The sequence below is a fragment of the Brachycentrus maculatus genome, unplaced genomic scaffold (assembly GCF_059751285.1).
Source record: "Brachycentrus maculatus isolate JH-2025_06_01 unplaced genomic scaffold, ASM5975128v1 h1tg000201l, whole genome shotgun sequence".
NCBI lineage: Eukaryota > Metazoa > Arthropoda > Insecta > Trichoptera > Brachycentridae > Brachycentrus > Brachycentrus maculatus.
This window is the reverse complement of record NW_028280952.1, coordinates 1,018,062-1,041,834: the sequence shown is the minus strand read 5'-3', so window position 1 is coordinate 1,041,834 and position 23,773 is coordinate 1,018,062. Positions and strand designations below refer to the sequence as shown.

At 33.3% G+C, this 23,773-nt stretch overlaps 1 protein-coding gene across 1 annotated transcript in view; it reads right to left on the bottom strand.

Annotated features, from left to right (window-relative positions):
- Positions 1–1,388: 1,388 nt before the first annotated feature.
- Fbxl7 (F-box and leucine-rich repeat protein 7) overlaps positions 1,389–23,773 on the bottom strand; it is a 103,324-nt gene continuing 80,939 nt past the window's right edge. Inside the window, exons 2-4 of the mRNA XM_088263546.1 lie at positions 20,136–21,585; positions 5,083–5,250; positions 1,389–3,431 (exon numbers count right to left, since the gene is read on the bottom strand). Coding sequence (XP_088119672.1) covers positions 2,896–3,431; positions 5,083–5,250; positions 20,136–21,573 — 2,142 coding nt within the window. The 5' untranslated portion in view covers positions 21,574–21,585 and the 3' untranslated portion in view covers positions 1,389–2,895. The remainder of the gene's footprint in view (positions 3,432–5,082; positions 5,251–20,135; positions 21,586–23,773) is intronic.

Sequence of the window (23,773 nt, the reverse complement as noted above, 5' to 3'; positions counted from 1 at the left end):
ACTATTTTAAAATAATATTTAAAATATACAAGCAATTTAAGTTTTACTTGATAAATACCATTATAATAGTGGTATTTACCCAGTAAAATAAAAATTAAAAATGGACAGATATTATTACAAAGTGACTGACGAATCAATAAATAAATGTTTAAAAATAGTAAAACAGTTTAACTTTTAATTCTGATGAATTTAAACCTTTAATTATTTGTAAGATTTTTTCAAGTTTACTAAATTTGACTGCATAATTATGATTTTAACATAGGTAGAGAAGAATACAGAAGTCGAGGTATTAACTGGGCTTACGATCTATTATATTCATGAAAAAAAACAAAAAACGTTCAAAAAATACTTTCCTTACTGATTTTTTAAAATTTCTTGTGGTTTTTAAAACGGAAAGCCACAGTTGGTTAAATGAGTAAACATTGATATTCATACGTTAGGTATTTCAATGTGTACAAATTAATCTAAAACAGATAGCCAAAGTTGTATAAATGAGTTAATATTCATATTCATAATAATAATAATAATAATAAAACCCTTATCCGCACCCCAATGGTGCATAGGGCACTGTGTCTTATAAAAGCAGTGTTATCATGATCGTTTTACACATGAAGGAAAGGTGATCAGCCCTCCGCTTCAGGTACCAGTCCATGGTAATATTGAATAAATATTACAGGGAAAAAATCACTTATATTTATATTCTTACCCCCCTTGGGAATCGAACCCGGGATCTCCAGAACGGTAGCCGAGCGTGCTGACCATTACACTACGGAGGCGGACAAAAACGTTATTCATACGTTAGGTATTTCAATGTGTACAAATTAATCTAAAACAGATAGCCAAAGTTGTATAAATGAGTTAATATTCATATTCATACGTGTATTTTATATTTTGAATATTCGGGTCTTCATTCATTTAATTTAAAGTGGAAAAATGAGAAACAGAATGGCTCTCGCCTGAATAAACGGCGGATGTCATTAAATTATTATTAGTACATGATTGTATGCAAATAACTTGTCTCGGTAAACTCGAATTATTCATTCGTGAATGGCGCAAAAAATGCTGGAGGAATTCGCGAATCAATATTGCATTGAAATCTTATTTGCAACATTTTGAGTGTGTCCAAATACTTGTTCACAAAATCTGGATTATCTCCAATTACAGGAGTTATTTTCATATTATTTTTTGACATCTCATCAAAGGTGAAGAAGAATATGGAAGTCTGGGCATTTACGGGGCTGACGACCGTCATAGGCTGGTTTAAGTGATCACTTTACACACGTGTAACATTCACCAATTCTACCCATTATTGACAACCACACTCATCAAATTCTTGGAAGTTCTGTATATATGAACCAATTTAGAAACCTTGTTCTTGAATCACCAATAGATGTCTCTAGTGAAGTTCTAGTGATTCAAGAACAAGGTTTCTAAATTGGTTAATATATATAGAGCTTCCAAGAATTTGAGTAGTGTGGTTGTCAATAATGGGTAGAATTGGTGAATGTTACACGTGTGTAAAGTGATCACTTAAACCAGCCTATGACGGTCGTCAGCCCCGTAAATGCCCAGACTTCCATATTCTTCTTCATCTTTGATGAGATGTCAAAAAATAATTTGAAATCTTACAAATCGCAAATCGTACGCGTATAAAACAAGGCTAATAATAAAAAAAACAGATAATTGGAATAATTAAATCGAAGTTTTCATCGGAAAATTCATTCTTTTTATGTGATTCTTTTATTTATTATAGCAGGCCAAGACACATCCACATTGAAGGATTAATATTGTGGATATAGAAGTTACGTATTTCAGATATATTATTTCTTAAAAACGTTTTACGGACCTCACAAACAAAAGAAAGAGTTTCTACTCAATAAAAAGCTTCTTTCATCTAACCATATTTATCTCTAGTGAAATTCCAATCAATTCCAGCGATATGTTTCGAATTTAAACAGTAAATTTATATAGAAGTTTCGATAATTTGAGTTGTGTGGTTGTCAATCATGGGTAGAATTGGTGAATGTTCCACGTGTATAAAGTGATCACTTAAACCAGCCTATGACGGTCGTAAGCCCCGTAAATGCCCAGACTTCCGTATTCTTTTTCATGTTTGCTGAGATGTCAAAAAAATAATGTAATATTTCCTTTTTATTATGTTTTACTTGGTAAATACCACTTATTCTTAAAATATATTGTGACACGTGTTTCGATGATTCAGCATAATTTTCAAACAAGGTATTTACTTAGTAAAACTAAAATAAAAAATGGATAGATTCTACCACAAAGCGACTGCCGAATCAATTAATGAAAATAATATTTCTTATCTACCTGCCACTGAACGTCCTAACCAAAAAGAAATAAATAATACAACGGCTGCGATTCCATACGGAAGTTTACACTTTGACAACGCAATGAAGATTATTTTTGCCATAGATACTTATTGTATTAAAAAATATTAAAAATCGAAACTAATTTCCCTCGAAGAAAAGACATATTTTTATGAGGTCAAGGGATCTTGCATCCCTTTTGTCACTGCGATCGTATTAGGTTTAGTGTGACCTTCCTCAGTGTCATAGCTCACTCTCAAGACATTATTAAGTCATGTAGTAGGTCACGACCTGTCTTGATGGTAGGAGATTCACCTTCTCAGAGTCTAGCAGTGGTCCTCCAAGGACAGAAAAGGCATTAGACATAAGAAAAAATGTCTTGAAGTAAATTTTACGTTATCTACTCTACGTCGTCAAAGCGTTTACTTCCGTTCATAATCCCGATCCAAGAAAAAAATAGTGGCAGTGTTTTGGTAGTAATTCATTTATGAAGTATTTATTTTAAAAATTTTAAAAATTCACTTATTCGGTCCCAATTGATTCAGATAATTGGAGTTCTGGTGTACTAATAGAACCCTGGATTCGTGTGTTCAATGACACACCTTTTGCAGTATTTTTTCACCGCTCTATATCCTTCTAAAGATATCTGACAATCCTGGATGTTCAACTGCTGCAAACCTCTGCAATAATACGCTACACACTGCACTCCTCTGTCCGTCACCAGGTCACAGTTCCTCAAGCTGAGCTTCTTCAAGTTCGGGCAACTTTCAGCCAAAGCTCTCAGCCCGGCGTCGCTGACGTCACATTTCCCGATGTCCAAAGCCCTCAGCCTCGGGCAGAACCTCGCCAGCACTGTTATGGCGTCGTCACTGACAGCTTCGCAGCCTCTTGCGTTCAGATACCTCAACTTGTAACACCTCCTGGCTATGACTTTGAGACCGGCGTCACTGATTTGGCCGCATTTGGCGACGGAGAGATAGCGAAGAGTGGCTCCGAGCTTTGATAACTCGTATAGGCCGAAGTCGGTGATGTTGGAGCAGTCGGACACCGAAAGCTCCCGAAGGCCTGAGCAGAAAGATGGGACGAACTTCAAACCGTCATCTGAAAAAAAGGGAAATAAATCAATTAAGATAAACAATTCGTCTCCTTCTTTTTCTTCATCTTCTTCTTTTCATAGATCCTCAGGATCTATTTGTGTCTCCCTGTCGCTCTTGGATGTTGATAAATAATTATAAAAATTAATTAAGTATAAATGAACTAAATGATTCTAATTGATTTTTCATCTTGAAAGTTTATAAAAATCAATGAATACCGAATGAGTATTATATTACGACGTGGCTCTCGTACATGTAAATGCAATCTTCAGTTCTGAATGTAATTATATTTAGATCTTAAATTACTGAAAACTTATATGGAAAATTAAAACCTAAGTATAGTTTTTTTGTAAAAAATAAAATAAAGATTAAAGCTCTCTTGGATAAAAGATTTTGGTAGTTATGAGGTAGAAGCAGCGTAAGTTTTATACTTTCAAATGTTATTAATGTATTTATCCCAATAATTATAGTCAAACCCTCTGCAATTTGCAATCTGCTTTGTCTAAAGGTATGAACATATTGTCGTTGTCAAAATGCCCTTTCAAGCAGAATCGTCTGTCACATCAGATGAATACCCTATAGAATCGTAAAATGCATTTGTTTTTTTTTACTAAAAATGATATAATATTCTGGGATTTTACGAAATAAACCCTATTTCAGTTGATAAATATTATACAAATTGTTGTATAATATTTATCAATCACAATCAATTGTGACTGTATTTGCTTGGTGGAGTGTTGAACCTGTGACCTTTCAAACAGTAGGAATGTTTGCACCCACTCATCCACAAACCCATTTACTTTCGACGACTTCTCTTCTGTGTACTAATAATAGAACGAATGAAATGTGGGCAATTATTTATAGTATGCCTGACAATTCAATGACTGTCCTATAAAACCTATTCGGATCGTTCATAATATTAGTTAAGGCAGTGTAACTTAACGGTCGCAACTTTATTTTCTCTAAATCCATGTAACATTATACGTAATTGATTTTTTCTTAACACCATTTTTGCAACGAAAAAATAATATCTTTTACGAAATAATTTTGTGCTTTTAAAAGGAAAAGAGTTTTTGAAATGTTAAAGTTAAAAGAAATTATAAAAGTATTATTTCTATATATATCCCAAAAAACAAAAAAAAAAACATTATAATGTATGTTTAAAATCAGGCGTGGAAAGATGTGTTACCTCTACAGGGGTCAGCCAGTAAATGAATTCTGTGTTGCATTGTATCCCCTTAAGGATAAGATAAACTTGGTTAAGGTTTTTTTTAATGCTTCTTTGTTATTTAAAAAATAATAATATAGTATGTAAATATCGAAAACATATTTTTATTTACTCGTCAATAGTGTTCTCGGTCACCTAAAATAATTTATTTAACGGTTAAATTTTACTGAAATACTAGACAAACTATTATTTAGGAGAGACCCTTTTATTTGGATAAATGCATGATCCGAAACCCAGATTATTTTTACATACTGTGAAACGTCTGAAAACTCGAATTTCAATGTTTGTATGGAGCTTATAATTTGTTATAGTTAATTATAAGTTATTTTTATTCACAACATTTTGAGTATGTCCAAATCAAGTACAGAAAACACAGATATGTGAACAATTATTTGAATATACTCAAAATGTTTTTATTAATAAATCTTACCGGTTATTTGAGTACATCTTCTTAGGTACAGGTACACAAGTTGCGGACAGCCCCTGACTATTGCCTTGAGGCCGAGGTCTTCTATACCAGCGCAATCTGTGAGGTCCAGGTACTGCAGTGGAAGTCTCCTTGGAGGGTCGTTGCTGATGCTGGAAATCCTCGAACATCCTGGAAATTAATGAAATAGTAATCAAATAGCTTTCCTACACAACACTGATACCAGGGACTGTAATACTCATACAAGTCCCAAAAGTAGAAATCATTTTAAAAAAAAACAGCAATTCTTCAACTATTTAAGCGTTGAAAAATACGCAAACCTAAAGAAAAGTTCATCTTTGAAATACCAACATAACAACGTAAAAAAAAATAATTCCAACAGAACTTTTATTTGGAAACCAAGTACTTCAAAAACCTTCCTACGGGTATAAAAAAAAGTTGAAGACATTAAAATGCTAAAAAATAAAATAAAAATTATAATAAAAATAAATTAAATTACCAACAAACATAAACAATAAATAATAAGTGTAAGTCCCTCTCCAAGCACAAGAGCCTAGTCTCTTTATTAGAGAGAACTGCGTTATTAATTTTTAAGACTGTAAAAATAGAAATGTCTATAAAAAAATTTAAAATATATTTTATTAACTTTGGTAACAATATTAAATAAATAAAAAATAAACCGCCCATGAGGTGATTGCTCACGAAAATAATGTAAAATGTATAATTTAAAAAAAATAAAAATAAAAAATAATCTTTATATTTAAATCATCCTGTATTTGTTCCACAAAGTTAATGTCAAATCGATAAATAATGTTTCAGATTATGGTATATTTATAATAAAGTACACGGTAAGCTAGACTTATTGGAGATGGGGGTGTTTCTCTCAATGGTTCAGTTAAACTTAACCGCTATAATAAATATAATTACATCTGTAAGGCATCTGTAAATATTGTATTTTGCGGTAACCATTTACGTCCATCGGGTTTAATACAGAACATGTGGGTGGATGTTCCCTACATTCATATTATTTCATTTTTATTTCGTTCAAATTCATCTCTACAGAGAAACAAAAGTTGATTTATCTGAATCTCAAAAATATCCCTACTACGCAGTATATCGATGTATAAGGCGGTAAAAAGGTTTGACGAATTTATAAATGAAGGTAAGAAGAATATTTTAAAATACATAATTGAAAATATGAAGAACTAATTACAATATATAATTCTAGGAATAATTGTAGGATATTCAAAAACATGTTTGTACTTTTTAAAAAAACTTTATTAATATTTTAATGTATTAACATAAAGAATGCTGTTCAATTATGTTTAGTTTATAAAATTTTACCACATTTATGTAAACTTTATTTTTACAAACATTGTCCTTTACCACTTTTAATTAGTAATATTTTTCTGACCATTTTCGACAATTACCTTGTCTTCTTCAAGGGTTGCTAGATACTAAACTAAACAAAGATGAATATTTGTAGTTGAATAGGCAGGACAAAGGGGGTTGATAATAAGATTGGAGTTTATTTAATTATTTAAATATTTATACAAGTTATCAAAGTCGTAAACTTATCGCACTTTATTTCCTTACATAAAATCAAAGCAAATTGCTGTGATATAATTTAATTTAATTAATTAAAACTGCCTTTTCTGGGATTATAACCCGGATCCTTTAAGTGTTTAACCAACTTAGTTCTAAGTAAAAAGTCAATTCTATATCGCGCTTTCCTATGATATGTAAGAATCTTTTATGTAAAATATAATAATATAACGAATCTATACACATAATATGACTTATCCAGCTAGTACGCAGTTTCTTTTAAAATACATAAATAAATTGATTTTTATTTCTGTAATTATTGCCACAGTCTGTTCATCTTAATTAATTGTAAGGAGAAAAAATTGTAGGGATATTTTTTTAAATATCCTTTTGATTAAATAGTGAAATACCAAGAAATCGTCACCTATGCATTTCTTACAATGGAGAGGAGTAGTTTATTCAAATGTTGCGGGTAGTGCAAAAAGGTAATACTCGTAACAAAAATATCATTGTAACGAGAATTGCAAGACTGTTATGTGTCAGAAAAAAACAAAGAAAAAGTAGCTGTTATTAGTCATTCGAATAAAAGCCGATCCATCATACTTATAAACTTATCAAATTGACGAAGATTAAGTGTGAGAGAACTATAGTAGTAGATATTCAAATAGTTGCGCTATTAACAAGAGCAATACTGCTTCAAAATTGTAACTATTTCCCAAATTGAGATTGATGAGCAAGAATGGACGCTATTTGTATCATTTTAATCGAAAACGATATTTGCTTACGAAATAATGAACTAGTTTTATTGTTTGAAACCAAAGCTGAGAAAATGTAAATTAATCATAACAGCTTAAATTTTGAAGGCGTTTACAAACGGAATGCAACAATTTGTTGGCATCTCTATAAATTACCGTATAAAATTACGAAATATTTCAATAGATAGGTATGCTTTTAGGTGCCTGCACTAGGATTCTATACGGAAAGTTAATGACTTAATTGTATGTAGTGTAAATGACTTTAACATAACTGCAATTCGGTAAAAAAATATTATTTATTTATTTTCATGTCAGTACATATTATTAAGTCAAAGTCACAAAGTCATTAGAAATGTAATTCCCGAAGTAATGTTAAAGAAATGAAAGTACAGAAGTAAATACACCAGTATAATGGGTGGCAAGACAAAGTTAACAATAAAAAAAAGAGAAATATCATAGAACAGATTTATGAATATTATGTTTAAATTCATAATTGAATTTATGATTTCAAACATCAAATTCATAATACTTCTATTACATTTTGTATTATAAAATACTTTTTTTTGAGCATCAAAAAATAATAAAAGAGCGTAGCTAAGAAATAAATTTACCGTGAACAATGGTTTGTTTGTGAACTGAAATGATGTATGTAAGAGTACAAACGAGTGGTTCGTGAAATGCACGAAAAACTCGTTACCTTTATGAACGAACGAATGCTGAAAGAGACAAGTCCGTGCAACCGCAACGTCGTAATGCAAAGCCCCAAGTGCATTGTATGCATGCAGGAGCCGTGCTAGTTTATGGTATGGTAAGTGCGAAACCATAACTGGCCACCGCGTAATGCGTATTCATCATCTCTGCTTACGGACTCGTGTTGGGAGTGCTCTAACCATGTCGCTTGTGAAACATGCGGTATTAACGGATTCTTTAAATTAAAATTGTCGATATACGTGATCCATGGCAAAACGATATATGATATATGTTCGAATGCTGAAATAAGAAAAGAATGCAAGGCTGAGATAAAGCATTATCGATAAAATTAAGAAAGGTGTGTTGAGATGCGGATTTGGAAACGTGGAACGTAAGAGTGAGAAAGAACGGTTAAACAAATTTATACGGCAAATATAGTTAGAAAAAGACCGAGGAAACCTTGGCACAATCAGGCATGTCTTGAACTTGGTCAAGTTATGAGTCGAAATAATCGGCGTGTATGTGTGAGGAGATGCATGAATGTGGAAGAGGCGAGGAATGTTTGCAAAGACAGGGTGGTGTGGCGTTCTATTCTCTGTGTATACCCCTGCAGGGAAGCGGCGTGTCGGTTAGTTAGTTTTATGCAGTGAAACCCGAAACATTTTCCCGTCAATTGCGTGTGATTATTTTAGTCCCAATATATTTTCGTACATTCATATTATTTCATTCATTTACGTTTTGTTTCCCCTAGCTTACGTCGAAAATATCCTGTCATTCGATTTTTAACTCGATCTGTAACGCTTCTTTTTTTGACATTTTTCGCCATCATCGTTTACATTTTTTACGATTATTTATTTTACAAAAAAAAACAATACTCCCAATGTATACGCTCCCCCATTTAGGTTTTTGTATGACAAAAAAATCTCATCTACGTGATTTTCACAAAAAAATAATTAAATTTTAAAAAAATATTTTTCAATACCCCTTAGTTACATTTTCCCTCCATTTACGTTTTTGAATGAAAAAAAAACTAATCTATATGATTTTCACAAGAAAAAATTAAATGTTATTTTTCAACACCCCGCATTTACATTTTCCCTACATTACTTTTTTCAGTCCCTTAAAAAAAGTGAAATAGGGCTTTCACTGTATATATTCACGGATAATTAATTATATATTTATATAAATATATATATATATATATATATATATATATATATATATATATATATATATATATATATATATATATATATATATATATATATATATATATATATATATATATATATATATATATACATATATATATGTATATATATATATATATATATATATATATGTATATATATATATATATATATATATATATATATATATATATATATATATATATATATATATATATATATATATATATATATATATATATATATATATATATATATATATATATATATATATATATATATATATATATATATATATATATATATATATATATATATATATATATATGTACGTAATAAGGAATGGAGGAATGCTATGGTTGTCTCTGTTGATTTACGAGTGATGTTATAATTAGCAGAGTAATAATTTTTCACCGTCAAACCTGCGAAACAGTAAATCTATACGAATATGCAATTACGACCTTATGTTTATAATGTTTAAATTATTCCAAATTCCTGCATCTTTAAAGTGACATTATTCACTAAGTAGGTTGTACAGGCGCCGTGGATACACCTACATTATCGATTAAATATCCAATATCGACACAGATTTGAATTATAACCCAATAAATCTATCATCAGGGACAACCTATTAAGTATTGAGTTGTGAAACCAATATCAATTATCGAAGCAAATTTACTTCAGAAAATTTTGATCGCCTTAAATATTTATATCATAATTTTACACTATAAACTGTTTATTTATTTGCAAAAAATCAATGGCCCCAATTTCCGTGTTTAGAGTGATATAAAATCTTTATATTAATATGACGTTACGAGTATGTAACGCGTTATGTAATAAGGTAGAGGTCACTTAACGTCATAGCAAGCATTAATGAAAATAAAAATCAAACATATTTTCAGTGTGTCTTAAACTTAAATTTTGAAATATTAAACCTTTAGGGATTCATTTTTATCAAGATATTTCTAATACTCGAGAGAGATCAAAAATGATATGAAACCCTAGAAATATGTTCATGACAAAGTCCAGGGTGATAATAAATATAAGCATTCGAGTAAAAACTCACTATACTTATATATATTTATTTTCGACCCACCTGAGAATCTAACACGACATCTCCACCACGGTAGCCAAACGTTCTAACCATTACATTACGGAGGCGAAATATGATGTATTTTGATATATATTTGGTTCATATCCGTAGCCTCCATATATTTTTTTTCTGATGTACCTACATTATATAATATTTAAACATATAAATGAGAAAAGGTTCGCCACTGCTTTGTACATAAAAGTGTCTGCATATATTTTATACTCATATAAATCGTACCGTCTAAATAAGTTATCTCGGTTTATTCTAAATAAACCCACATTTAAAATTTGATTTATTACGGTGAAAAAAATGGTATGCAAGCCATTCGTTTTTTTTTCCAAATCAGCCTTATACAATACTATCCACAATAGAGCCAACGTGGGCGCCTACTTACTGCTTATCCCTCCCGACTGCTCTTATCGACCTTACGGGGAAATTAAAAATATTCGTGAACAAGCCATAGATAATGGCGAAGCGGTCTGGTTTATCTATGATCTTGTCTCTTGTGTTGGTAGCGGCGGCGGCCACCTTCGCATTTCTTCATCCGCGCTAGCTGTCAACCGGCCAGCGCCATATTTCAAATTTGAATTAAGTAAGAATGCGGGTGCGGCTGCGTGATAACGCCGCTGCATTATGATTGGTCGGATGAAAAATACGAAACGTCAATTATTGGCGCCAAGCTTATTACATAGAACGATATCTTTTTTTTAAATTCCGATTCTTCTATGTACCGGATAATTTAACGAAAAATCAACAGAGCGGATTATGAATTTATGACACATCGTAGTCGTATAGGAGAAAGTGACCAAGTGCATTTTTTTACAAAACCGTGATCATTAACTATTTGATATCTTACTAGCTTAATATTGTCCTGAAAAAAATGCCAAATGATTTTAAACTTGGAAGTATAATATATTGATTTGTTAACAATGACTAACTGCATTGATGTTTATTTTCTTGCGAAGCAAAAGTGACTGAAATGGGGCCTCCTGAACATTTTACGTTTTGGTAGTTGGTCACTTTTTCCTGTATGACTAAGATTTGTTTTCATAATGAGTTATCCATGAATTAGGTATATTTTCTTCTTCTAATCCCTACTTTTACTCGTTTCTGTAAGTTTGTTGTGTTCTCATCTAATTGAAGAAAAGCGTTTAAACGATTTGTATTGCACTGTATTTCATTTCTTGTAATGTGTTTTTCATGGGTTGTGAACCTTTAATAAATAACTAAATAAAAAACCCTAAACCACACCCAATGGTGCATAGGGCATCCTATTTCATAGAGGCAGATTTTTCTGACATATCAACATAGATGAAGAAGAATATGAAAGTGTTATAAATAAATATCTGGTCACATTATAAGCTACATAAAAAAATGAAAATCAAGTTTTCATGCGGGCGTCCAGAATGTGAATTTAATCCAGGATACGGACCTTGTATACAAATTAAAAGAGTCTCTGCTTAATAAAGGCTGTCCCTTTTCCAACATAGATGGCTGTTGTAAACTCACATGTAGTTTGAGACGTTCCTGATTGGCCCACATTAGATTATCCCTCCTGTTCCCAACACAGATTCAAATAAAAACATATTTAATTGGTTTAACAAAACCCCACTTAATGATCTATAAACCTTGTACATAACATGCAAGGTAAATAATAAATGCATTGCCATCTAAAAAAAAACTCACATGCACTGTGTCACTGCGTACTGTATGATCGATAATCCTGAAATTATCCGGAGCATTGGTCTGTATGTTCCCGATAGTTACCTAAGACAGCGTCCGCAGGGATTGTTTAACATTCCTATATACAGGGCCAATCTGCGATGGTTACGCCTGTAGGAAGAGCTACCGCTATGTTGAACGATATCTCATTGGATATTGATTTGTTCCATGTGTCTGAAGGAGTTTTCCGAAGCGGGATTTTTCTACACCTTTAGCAATAGTATTCTTGCTTATTTTCGATTTTAATGTATTTTAATGTATACGCTTTAAATTTTAAGTTTGTTATGTGTATGTTAATTATAAATAAATAAATTGAATTGAATTTTATATATAAATGATAAAATCGCTGACAAAATAACAAAAAGTATTTAAGTTAGTCAATAAAAACAAAACACAAAAAACACACACAATCGAACAAACTCAAATATCGTTACAACATTCAAGATACATTTATATCATAACTTGAGATTACAAGGGAAAAAATCCTGGTGTAATCGATAATTATTTTTTTATACAAGGTACGTTTTTGTAAAACCGCGTATAATTAGGAAATAATTTACCGCATAATTTACTTCCATATACAACACGGCGTTAATTTTATTATTGATATATCCATTTCACCAATTTTTCACGGTAATTTATAAATTTCGACCGCGCTTTAAGTAAGATTTTACGAATAAATTCTTCCTATGTATTTTAATTGATATTCAACAAAATACATAGGCACTTTTTTTCTATGTATTTCAAATGTTAAACTGGTAATATTTCGTACCATTTAAAGGGGAAACTGATTTCTTTCGGTAGTTATTTAATTACTTGTGAAACTAATTGACTAATTGGTGTGGCGTTCTTTTCTCTCTGCCTACCCCTGCGGTGAAACGGCGTTATGGTTACTAAGTTATTTCAAGATAAATTAGTTAGATAATTTAAAAAAATTATGTTCATTTTTGTGTTTGTTTTTTTTTATATCTTAATATGTTTTTCTTAATTTCAGTTTATTATTGATAATGTTTTTTTTCATATTTTTTCCTCTCTTTGTGTCCTCTTATAACCTTTTTTATGTATTTTTACTTCGTTACTTTAAATTGTTATTCCTCTTTAACAACCAAATTTCTATTCTTTACATATCGCTCACTCCTTTCAAGAACGTCATAAATCAAAAATCGTAAATTTTCAGCTGTGCATGTTTTCAGAATGCCCAGAAAATGTACTATATCCCATCAAAAGCGGCATATTTTTAACTTAATACAGGGCAGAAAGTGTTGTTTTTGCATTTTGAAGAAAAGGTATTGTTTAATTATTTTTTTAAATATACTAAATATTTTTCAAATAGAGAAAAAACCATCAGGTTTTACCTAAAAAGATCTGTTGTACAGTAAAAAGTTAAATAAGTAGCTTGATATTTATTTTTAATACATTGTATTATATTTTAAAACCTTAAAAACGTTTCCTGAAAACACAAGTTTTTTTTATGACGTTCTTGAAAGGAGTGAGTGATATGTGTTTAACCTGCACCTTTATTTGTGTCTGTAAGTTTGTTGTGTGATCGTCTATTCAAACAATTTGTATTGCACTGTATTTCATTTCTTGTAATATGTTTTTCATTGTTTATGAACCATAAATAAATAAATAATTACAATGTATTTTATTTATATTCAAAGCATTTACTTTGTGGTCAAACATTTTAATTGATATTAGTAATGTTAGTAAATAACCACTCACCGACTACTTCTGTCTACCGGTTTCGAGACGTACCCGTCTCTTCGTCAGGACATACACTACAATTTAACAATCATGCGAACAACACTACACCACACCCACTTAGTACTATTCACATACACTATCACTACACATGCAAAACATGCAGAGCGAGTTGTTAGTCCCACCATGCTTTTGGGAAACGTTTCCCTGTGTAGTGATAGTGTATGTGAATAGTACTAAGTGGGTGTGGTGTAGTGTTGTTCGCATGATTGTTAAATTGTAGTGTATGTCCTGACGAAGAGACGGGTACGTCTCGAAACCGGTAGACAGAAGTAGTCGGTGAGTGGTTATTTACTAACATTACTAATATCAATTACAATGTATTTTATTTGTAAAAGCCAAAATCACTTGCAAACAAGTGGATACTTATACTATAAAAAATTAATAATGTGACTTCTGATGCACATATGACGGACATATGGACAAAGGTTAAAAAAATGCGCTGTAAATTTATCGATGTACATAAATATTGCACTCATACTCACTACCCATTGGCAAGTCTTTGTAATCGAACCTTCATTTTATACAGCCATAAACAATTTACTTTATCAAATGCAATAATATAGTGCTGGTCGGGTCAGGTTATTGAAGAGATTGAATAATAATTGTGTAGTTTTGCATGGAAATCTCCAGCGTGGGTGCTTGGGAGAGATACTAAATCGCGGTATGAATGAGGTAAAAATACAGAGCGCCAGAAAAAAATATGAATATTTTAAGTATTGCAAAGAAAACAATTTTTAATTAACTATGTAACTATCACGCCACTGCCCGCAGGAGTAGGCACATAGGATAGAACGCGACACAAATCTGTCTTTGTAAACAATCTTCGCTTTTTTCACATTCATACATCTCATTAAACATTAAAAACTTAAGCTTTGTTTAAAATAAAAATATGGGAGATCTTTCTTTTCCATTCAAGCATACTGAGCCGCAACAACGCGTGGCTCGGTACAGTTAGTTTCAAATTAAAACCTGTTAATTTACGTACCTTTGAAATGGGATAAAATAAATAAATTTATATTTTATGCATACTTCAATAAACTTTCAGTTACATCATAAACTAAGATAGAACGATGTTCATAAGGTAAGAACTTGTGATAAAATACGATGGAGTAATAAATTCACGCAAGGAGGTATTAATTCAATCAGCGTCTATTTTAACGCTGAGGAATATAATTAAAGGAATAATAAGAGCAAATGATAATGCAACGGATAATGTAATGCATTAAATGCAGCAAGAAAACAAAATCACTATTCATTTTCTGACGTCATCAGTGGCGGCCAGTGACTATAATTATTGGCAGTGCATTTCACTTCAAAAATAGTAGTATATTCCAGTGGCGTGCAAAGAGAATTAATTAGGTTAGGCAAAAGAGGTAGGTAGTAAGGTAAGGTAGGTACTACTTAGTAAGGGAGGGTAGATACCGATAGCGTTTTTATATGTCACGCGGTAAGTTAGGATAGGCACTGTTTTTTTACCTGCATATATAAAATAGATCTGCTTCAAAAATGTTACTACAGAATTGTTTCGTGACGAACACATAAATTTGCATCCAACTAATTACTTTGGCATTTTTGTCATCTTAATATGGATGAAGAAGAATATGGAAGTCAGGGTGGTTGTTTTTTTAAAATGTTTTCAGCATTTGAAGCTAAGTTTTGTGGTGGGGACCATGAGACATGAAGAGACAAATAGGCTGGCCCCATAAAATATGGGCCGATGACATTGTCTCCGTCGCGGGTAGTAAGTGGATTGAAAAAGCCCAAACGAGAGAAGTCTGGAAAAAAAATTAGAAGAGGAGATACGGCTGACAAAAAGGAAGAAAGAGAAAGAATACATATCGCTCACTCCTTTCAAGAACGCCATTAAACAAAAATCGTCAATTTTCAGTTGTGCATGTTTTCGGAATGTCCAGAAAATGTACTATATCCCAGCAAAAGCGGCATATTTTTTACTTAATATTTACCCGCTACAGGGCAGAAAGTGCTGTTTTTGCATTTTGAAGAAAAGGTATTGTTTGTTATTCAATTATTTTTTTAAATATCCTTATTATTTTTCAAATGGATAAAAAACCTTTAGGTTTTACCTAAAAAGATCTGTTGCAAAGTAAAAAGTTCAAGAAGTGGCTTGATATTTATTTTTAATACATTGTGTTATATTTTTAAACATTAAAAACGTCCTCCTGAAAAATCAAGTATATTTATGACGTTCTTGAAAGGAGTGAGCGATATATTTACTCATCAAATATTCTAATAAAAAAATAGTCTTTTGACAGCTCTTTCAAGCGGTTTACATATGATCTTACAAAAGACACAACCGTCATAATAAAAATAAAATATAATTGTGAAATCATAAATTTTTGTCGATTTTTAATATTACCCAACAAATTGATCGTATCTTCTCGGTAAGATCAAAGGAATAAAATATTAAGGCTTTTGATCCCAATACAAATCACAATTGACATCACAAATTGTAGCGACATGAAATTGGCGAATTCCATCTTTTGGTCGTTATTTACATTTTATAGTGAGATTTTTTCATCGAAAACAAGATATTGAGATCAATAAACCCAATATGAAGAGCAAAATATTTGTCACGTCACGCCGTAAATACAAGCATAAAAGGCGTAAGTGTTCGCCGAAAGGAATTGCAATGTTTCCGCTGAACAAAAATTATTTTCGCTACATCCGCTGGACAAATAAATACATTTAAATTATATTTTATGGATGGGATGAATAGCCGGTCATACACGCGAGGTTTTTCATGCGTATTTTGCTTGAGAGAAAAAGCTTTAAAATCAGACGAACTGTTACCCAAAGCACCGATGTGTTACAACAAATACAAAAACGAATAAATATTATTATTTATTGCTGATTTTTTCCAAGCCAGCTTAATTGAGTAAATGATCTTATAACATTATTAGAGACGCATTATACTGTCGTAGATGAGAAGATAATTTTCAAGTAAATTAACATATTACAATACATGCAAATAGTTAAAATAAATATTTAAAAAAACTTTGGCAATCAGAAATCGTTAAAAATAATAGGTCATGAGGTTATTTAATTAGGAGCTATTGAATTAATAGTCGGGTTATGGTCTCGTGGTTAGTTTTGCAGATTCATAATATCTGGCATTGGAGCCACCCTAACACAACTTGACTCCTATTTTGAATAATAGGTCGCTTAAGCCTAGGAAAATAGAAACTGGCATATTTGTTCTTAACATTTTTGAGTATATTCATTCAAATCCTTGTTCACAAATATGGGTTTCTACACTTCATTTTTTTTTTTTTAATTTTGACTTCTGAAGATGAAAAAGAATATGGAAGTCTAGGTATTTACTTCTCATAAGCTGATTAAGTTATCACATTACCATTATTGAGAACAATATCATTTTTGTTAATCATGGGTAGAATTACCAGCCTATAACAGGTCATGACACTGCAAAGACCCAGACTTTATATTCTTCTTCATCTACTAGCTGTGAAAATATAAAAATTTGGTATGTTTGTCGTCATAAGAACACAAATATTAATACTTTTTACGTATGCATTTTGTCGCAGGGAAACCTTTTCGTGTTCGTGTACCGTTTGCGCTCTCACGAAGGTAGGTACTTCAGTGTGTCAAGTTTTGATGAGGATGCATATAGACCCCACTCAGAGTAAAAAGCTTTGCAAATTTTATCATTTAAATGCATTGAGATCAACACAGTCGATTTTCGACTGGGAGAGTATGATTACTGCCGGTAGGTGACGTATGTTCGCCAATGGTGAGAATTTGCCGGTCAAAAGTGGATAAAATAGTATGGAACCGTAGCTTGTTTGTTGAGAGATTTTCAGAGTTTATCGGGGCCTTGTCGAGTTCGTATCCGCCTCCGTAGTGTAATTATCAGCACGCTCGGCTACCCTTCTGGAGGTCCTGGGTTCGATTCCTAGGGGGGGTCAAATAAATACAAGTGATTTTTTCACTGTAATATTTATTCAATATTACCCTGGACTGGTACCTGAAGCGGAGGGCTGATCACCTTTCCTTCGTGAGTTAACGATCAAGATAACACTGTGTTTGTATAATGCATTGCCCTATGCACTCTGAGGATAAATCCTTATCCGCACCCTATGGGGTGCGGATAAGGGTTTGAATTGAATTGAATTATCGTGTTCAAGATAAAAGATCAACATTTTGATTTAGAGAGAAAAAATATGTATATTTTTGAACCTTAACATATTATAAAGTATTTTAAGAGTGTGTTGAAGTATTTATTTTCGAAGTACTAAATATTACATAGAATAAGAGCACAAGTTTTACAAATATAGTATGAGTACGGGTATGAAACTCGAGTGCCCTAACGAATGGTGCTATTCTCCTCTTTGTAGATTGTCCTCCAGGGATAGAACCTTTATTTCTTTTACACGTACAAAAAATCATCCACTATGTCCTAAGTGGATAAACTATGAATTGTGAATAAAGATTTAGACACACTCGGAATATTTTGAATAAAAAAACAACTGGTAAGAATAAAGATTCAATGAATAATTGAATAAATTTTTTCAACCGTCTCGTAGTATGTAAACTAATTCAAGAAGAGTCCTACATCTTCTTCTTCCTGACTCCCTCCCAACTTATCGTTTTTGTAGACTGTTAGGGTCAGCGCTCCTCGTCCTCAGGTTGTAAGTCCTTCTGTCATGGACAACGCCACCTAGCTCGTGCCTCCGAATCATGTTATCTTTCTATGGCATACATGAATTTTTCGGTCTTCCTCCAGATGTCTTTCGAGGAAGATCCATGGCGATCGCCTGGTTCATAACATGATCAGGTTTATATGTACCCATACCATATCTACATTATTTTTCCTGTACATAACTATTGATGTCTCTTATATCAATATTTCCGCAAATGCGTAAACTCTTTATTTTGTTTCATTAATTGATTCGGCAGTCACTTTGTGGTAAAATCTATTCTTTTTTAATTGATGTTTTACTAAGTAAACACCACTATTTCCTTATTTTGTCTCTTAGGGACACTCCAGCTGCCTTAGTTTGTTAATATTATCAATAATGCTTATCTCAGCTTTGCGTTCATTCCTTATTTCACCATTCGAATATATAATATAATGTATATTTTGTTAGATTTGTTCCTACCTAAGGTTACGAGCCTACTTCTAGTATGTTTCATTATTATGGTATAATTGTACGTACCAACGATACTCCAATGTACCCGTACAATGTGTTGGTAGGCTCGCTTGGTGGCGTGATAAACACCCATTAAAATTAATCAGTGGGCGATAATGATCTGGAGTGATTTAGTATCGAGATAATTATCGAAATCTTGTTTCTCTCGAACGAGGCTGCCCCGTGGACCAATCAAATATATTGTGTAATCAAAATCGGACCGTTGGACGGAAAATATCCACAATCTAGATAATTTGTCAGGCACTAATCTAGGAGCCGCGGATTGGTGTACTAATGACGCGACAGTATATCAGTTCGAGACGCCAAAACGAATGGTACAAAAACGCGAGTATCAAACTCACATTAATGAAAACTAGCGCAACTTCTGTCAAGGAACGCGTGTGTAAAAAGAGAATTGAAATCAATCAAAATTAAACCACGAAGAGAAATATAAATGGTAGCTAGATCTTATTAGTCTAGTCGTGGGAAATTTCATGTGAAATTATATTTTTTTCCTGTTTTTATGATTGTCAGATACTTAGATCAAATCAAACCAAACTCTATATATATACTCGTATGTACCATAAATAGAAATGTCAATCTTAGTGTGTTCAAAATCTTAAATCTTCTAAAATTATGTTATTTATTGATTCGGCATTAAGTTTGTGGAATGACATGTTGATTATTTAAAAAAAATTAAACACTTGAATTGGTATATTCAAGTGTTTAATTTGTTTTTAATAACTTCTAAAATTAATTGTCGATTGCTTTGAAATTTCGTCACAACGTTATATTCGAAAAGGCGCGCGTTTCATATACCTGTGATAGGTAGGAACAGGATTATTGAAAAACAGCTTTGTTGACAGAAATGGCAGCTCCATCTGATGAACGTAATAGAAACACGCGCAATACTAAACATTGCTTATAGCAGACATGGTGTTTCTTGACAGCTGTTAAATTACTGTGTTCTCACAAGCATTGTGCAATTAAACACATTAAAAATGTTTGCTCTCATATTTTTCTTTTGCTTTTAACCAGACTGAGTCACAGCATTACGTGGCTAGGTGGAGCTGCTTTAGAATAAAATTTTACGATATATTAAATGTATGAAATTAATAAGTTGGCTTACCAGTTATGTCCAAGTGTTGAAGATTTGAACATCTCGCCGTTAGTTCTCTCAACGCTATTGACGACACAGCTGTACTTCCGTGCAACTGAAGATGCGTCAGTTCCGGACACCTTCTTGCTAACAATGCCAAACCCCTGTCCGTCACTTTACAACCCTCAGCTATAAACACTCTTTCTACACCGGGGCAAGCCCCTGTCCTTCCCAAACCGCAGAGTCTTCGAAACACACAGCGCATAGCTTTATCCCCACTTATATGTTCACCTTTTAAAGTTATTGTTCTCCATAGGCAAGGATGCCACGCCAGAGACTCGAACCTTCTACACACTCTCGCTAAAGAACACAAATCACTGCTGTCCAACCACATGAACACTTTAATAACCGCTTCGTCGGGTAGCCTGTCGAATGCATTATTCTTCGAAATCAATCGTTTCCCTTTGAAGGCGTTTATACCGGGACTTAGATCCGTCCAGGGACCAGGAGTCGAAGGACCCGGGCTAGGAGAAACTAACGTGTGATATCCTTGGTCTAAACTCGGAGACGTTCTTCCTAGTTTGCTAAAATTCTCTACTAAATAATTACAGGTATCGGTGCTAGGTGAAGAAGCTCGTCTCAACGCCGGAGAACTCCTTAGATGGTTTTGTAAATAGCTTTGATTCGCATTATACATATGTTCGTTTCTTAAATTATAGTGCTCGATATTAGTACTATCATTTTTATGTTGATATCGTTCTTGGTAAACGGAATCTAGCGACGGCGATCTTATATCCAAAGGGTAAGAGTTCTCGCTCTCCTTATTCTGATAAACTTGAGCCTGATGCTTGAAAACACTGGGTGCCAAGTGGGAAATATCTTTCTGCAGTCGCATTCCATCTCCGTTCATGTGGTGACTGTTTTCTATTGACGGCGTACTTCTTTGATAACTCGCGTCGAAAGTAGCCGGTGACTGCCTCAGGTACGATTCTTCTAATGCTTTAGCCGGGTTTCTCGGTAGGTGATACACTTGCGGCTCTAACGGATTGACGCTCGGATGAATATACGGTTGATCTAGCGAACTCGACGAGCTCCTCGATAAATGGTACGTCATATGCGAGTCCACGGACGATGTAGATTTTTTGCTCAGCGGGTAACATCTGTCTAAAGCTGGCGAGTGCCTCTGAAAATTCTGTTCGTACACGTGTCTTTGGTATTGATGTTCTCTGGTCTGGTATTCTATGGATGGAGTATTTCTGCTCCTGTTGAAATGTTGATAAGGCTTCTCCGGGGTTGGAGAGTCTCTGTCCCTGTTCTGGGAGTTTCTGGAGAGATGGTAGGCTTGCGGATCCAGGGGAGAAGAGCTGAGCGGGTGGTGGTAGGCAGCTTGGGGCGGTGGGGATGCCCGTCCCAGGGTGGCGAGGGGGCAGGCGGGGGGAGACCGCCGCCCCACCGGGACGTGGGACATCGGGAGCGCCTCCTGCAACACAAACAAATCACCATTAAATACAAATACTAAACTTAACTATTATACTTCGAAGAAATATTTTTTTAGTAGTCATAAAAACATTATATGTCGAGACATCTGTTTCGCCTCACAAGTCCCTCTGGAATGTGTCAGTTCACAGATAGCACTCGGTAACAAAGAACACCGTTTCCAGCCTATAGTAATCCGCCGAGAACTTTATTACTCGTGATTTTATTTTTTGATTTACATCTCCGTTCGAAACGCCAAAGCGATTTTCCTTTGACGTGACTTTTATTATATTATTTCCTTTTCGTACCGAAAGCCGTCACGCGCTCACTTAATATGCCCATAATCCGGTAAGGTAACACCGCACAAAGGTAACAGATGACCCTAGGCGGTCTCGAGACATTATTTCGGTCCTGTATTCCAATATCGCCGTGGACCGTGGCTAATCCTGACCTTCGGGTGTGCAACTCTCTACGCCGAAATATGCGCATTGTGCATGTGCACCATTGTCGGAACACTCGTGTAAACGGATACGCAAAGTATCAAACAGAGGAAAAAGAAAAAACTTCATCCTTTATCGAAAGAAAGGCGTTTGTTTATACACAAAGAAATGTATGAAGAACAACACTTTTAAATTATTTATTTATTTTTTTTACAAAAATGTTAATGATATCAGTATATAACCACTCACCGAGATTTTGGTCTACCCGAGGACCAACATGCACTAAAGGTCTTCGGGTAAAAATGACTAACCACAATGTAAATGCTTTAAATATGAATAATATTGAGAATACTTTTAAAATATCCTTATTTACACTATAATATAACAGTATACGTATGGATAATATTGAATTTTTCTTTCATTTTTTGCTTATATTTTACTTCTTTTTTTTTTACTTTTTATTTTGATTACTCTTTTTATACAGCCAAAGCTCTATTCTTTAAACTGTGCTTTTATTTGTTTCTGTGAGTTTGGTGTTTTCTCATATATTTTATTCATGTATTTAAAACGTTTAAACGTATTATATTGCACTGTATTTCATTTCATGTTATGTGTTTTTCAAAAAGCACTATTTCATACAAGGTATTGTGATATGCATTTTGATACATTCCGCTTAGTATCAAACACCGCAAACATCGGAGTGAGGTATTTACCAAGTAAAATTTAGATTTAAAATAGACAGCTCCTACCCCCTCCTCTTCTTTCAACGTCCCGAGGGCACAACTCTAAAATTTAGAATAAGCTTCGCATACGGTGTTTGATAATGATTATGGATGCATCAAAACTCGTTTCAAAATTAATTAAACAAGTATAAGTGAATTTAAAAAATGCATAGATACGAATGATGTACATATTACCAAAAAATGCCGAATGAATTAGTGAAATATTAAATTCAGCGTTTGAAATAATAGTGTTAAAACTCTGTTTGACAATACATATACTCCAGGTGATTTCAGGTCTTCATATTACAAACACACTTTAGATTATCAAATCGATCCCGTGATTTCTAATATAACAACCGAACGTGATAATGATACTAATTTTGGATAATTTATATAGCGCCACTTCCGGAAAATACTACAAACCCCAAAGGTTTAATCGAGAAAAAGGAGATTGTGGTAATGATTAGCAATCAAATGCGTTTTTTTCTGACGATCGTCTCTCTTTCTGTTTCTAACTACTGGTTGAAGCATTGCATGCCATCGGCGGGTGTGTATGAGGAGATGCATGAACGTGGAAGAGGCGAGGAACGTTTGCAAAGACAGAGTGGTTTGGCGTTCTATTCTCTCTGCCTACCCCTGCGAGGAAGCGGCGTGATGGTTAGTTAGTTAGTTGTTGTAGCCGATCGTGAGACGTCTATCGACTAATTCATCTGGAATCCACGTCTCTTTTGAATACTCTGGAGTTACGTTGCTAACCACTGCACCAAGGATGCAAACATTTTCACAAGTAGGCAAGTATGTACTCGCGCTAAATCCATTTCACACAAGCGGTATTTTATATAAACGGGCAATTCACATAATGCCCGGATACAAATCTCTGGGCACATAACGTAAATTTGAGCGTTCGCCATGTAAATCAAAATGATACACCCGAGGACTTGATATGCGGGAATCTCGAATAGCCATCGGCGACCATATTGCCTACATTGGCGGCCATTTTGTCCGTACATTATAATTTTCGGATGCACAC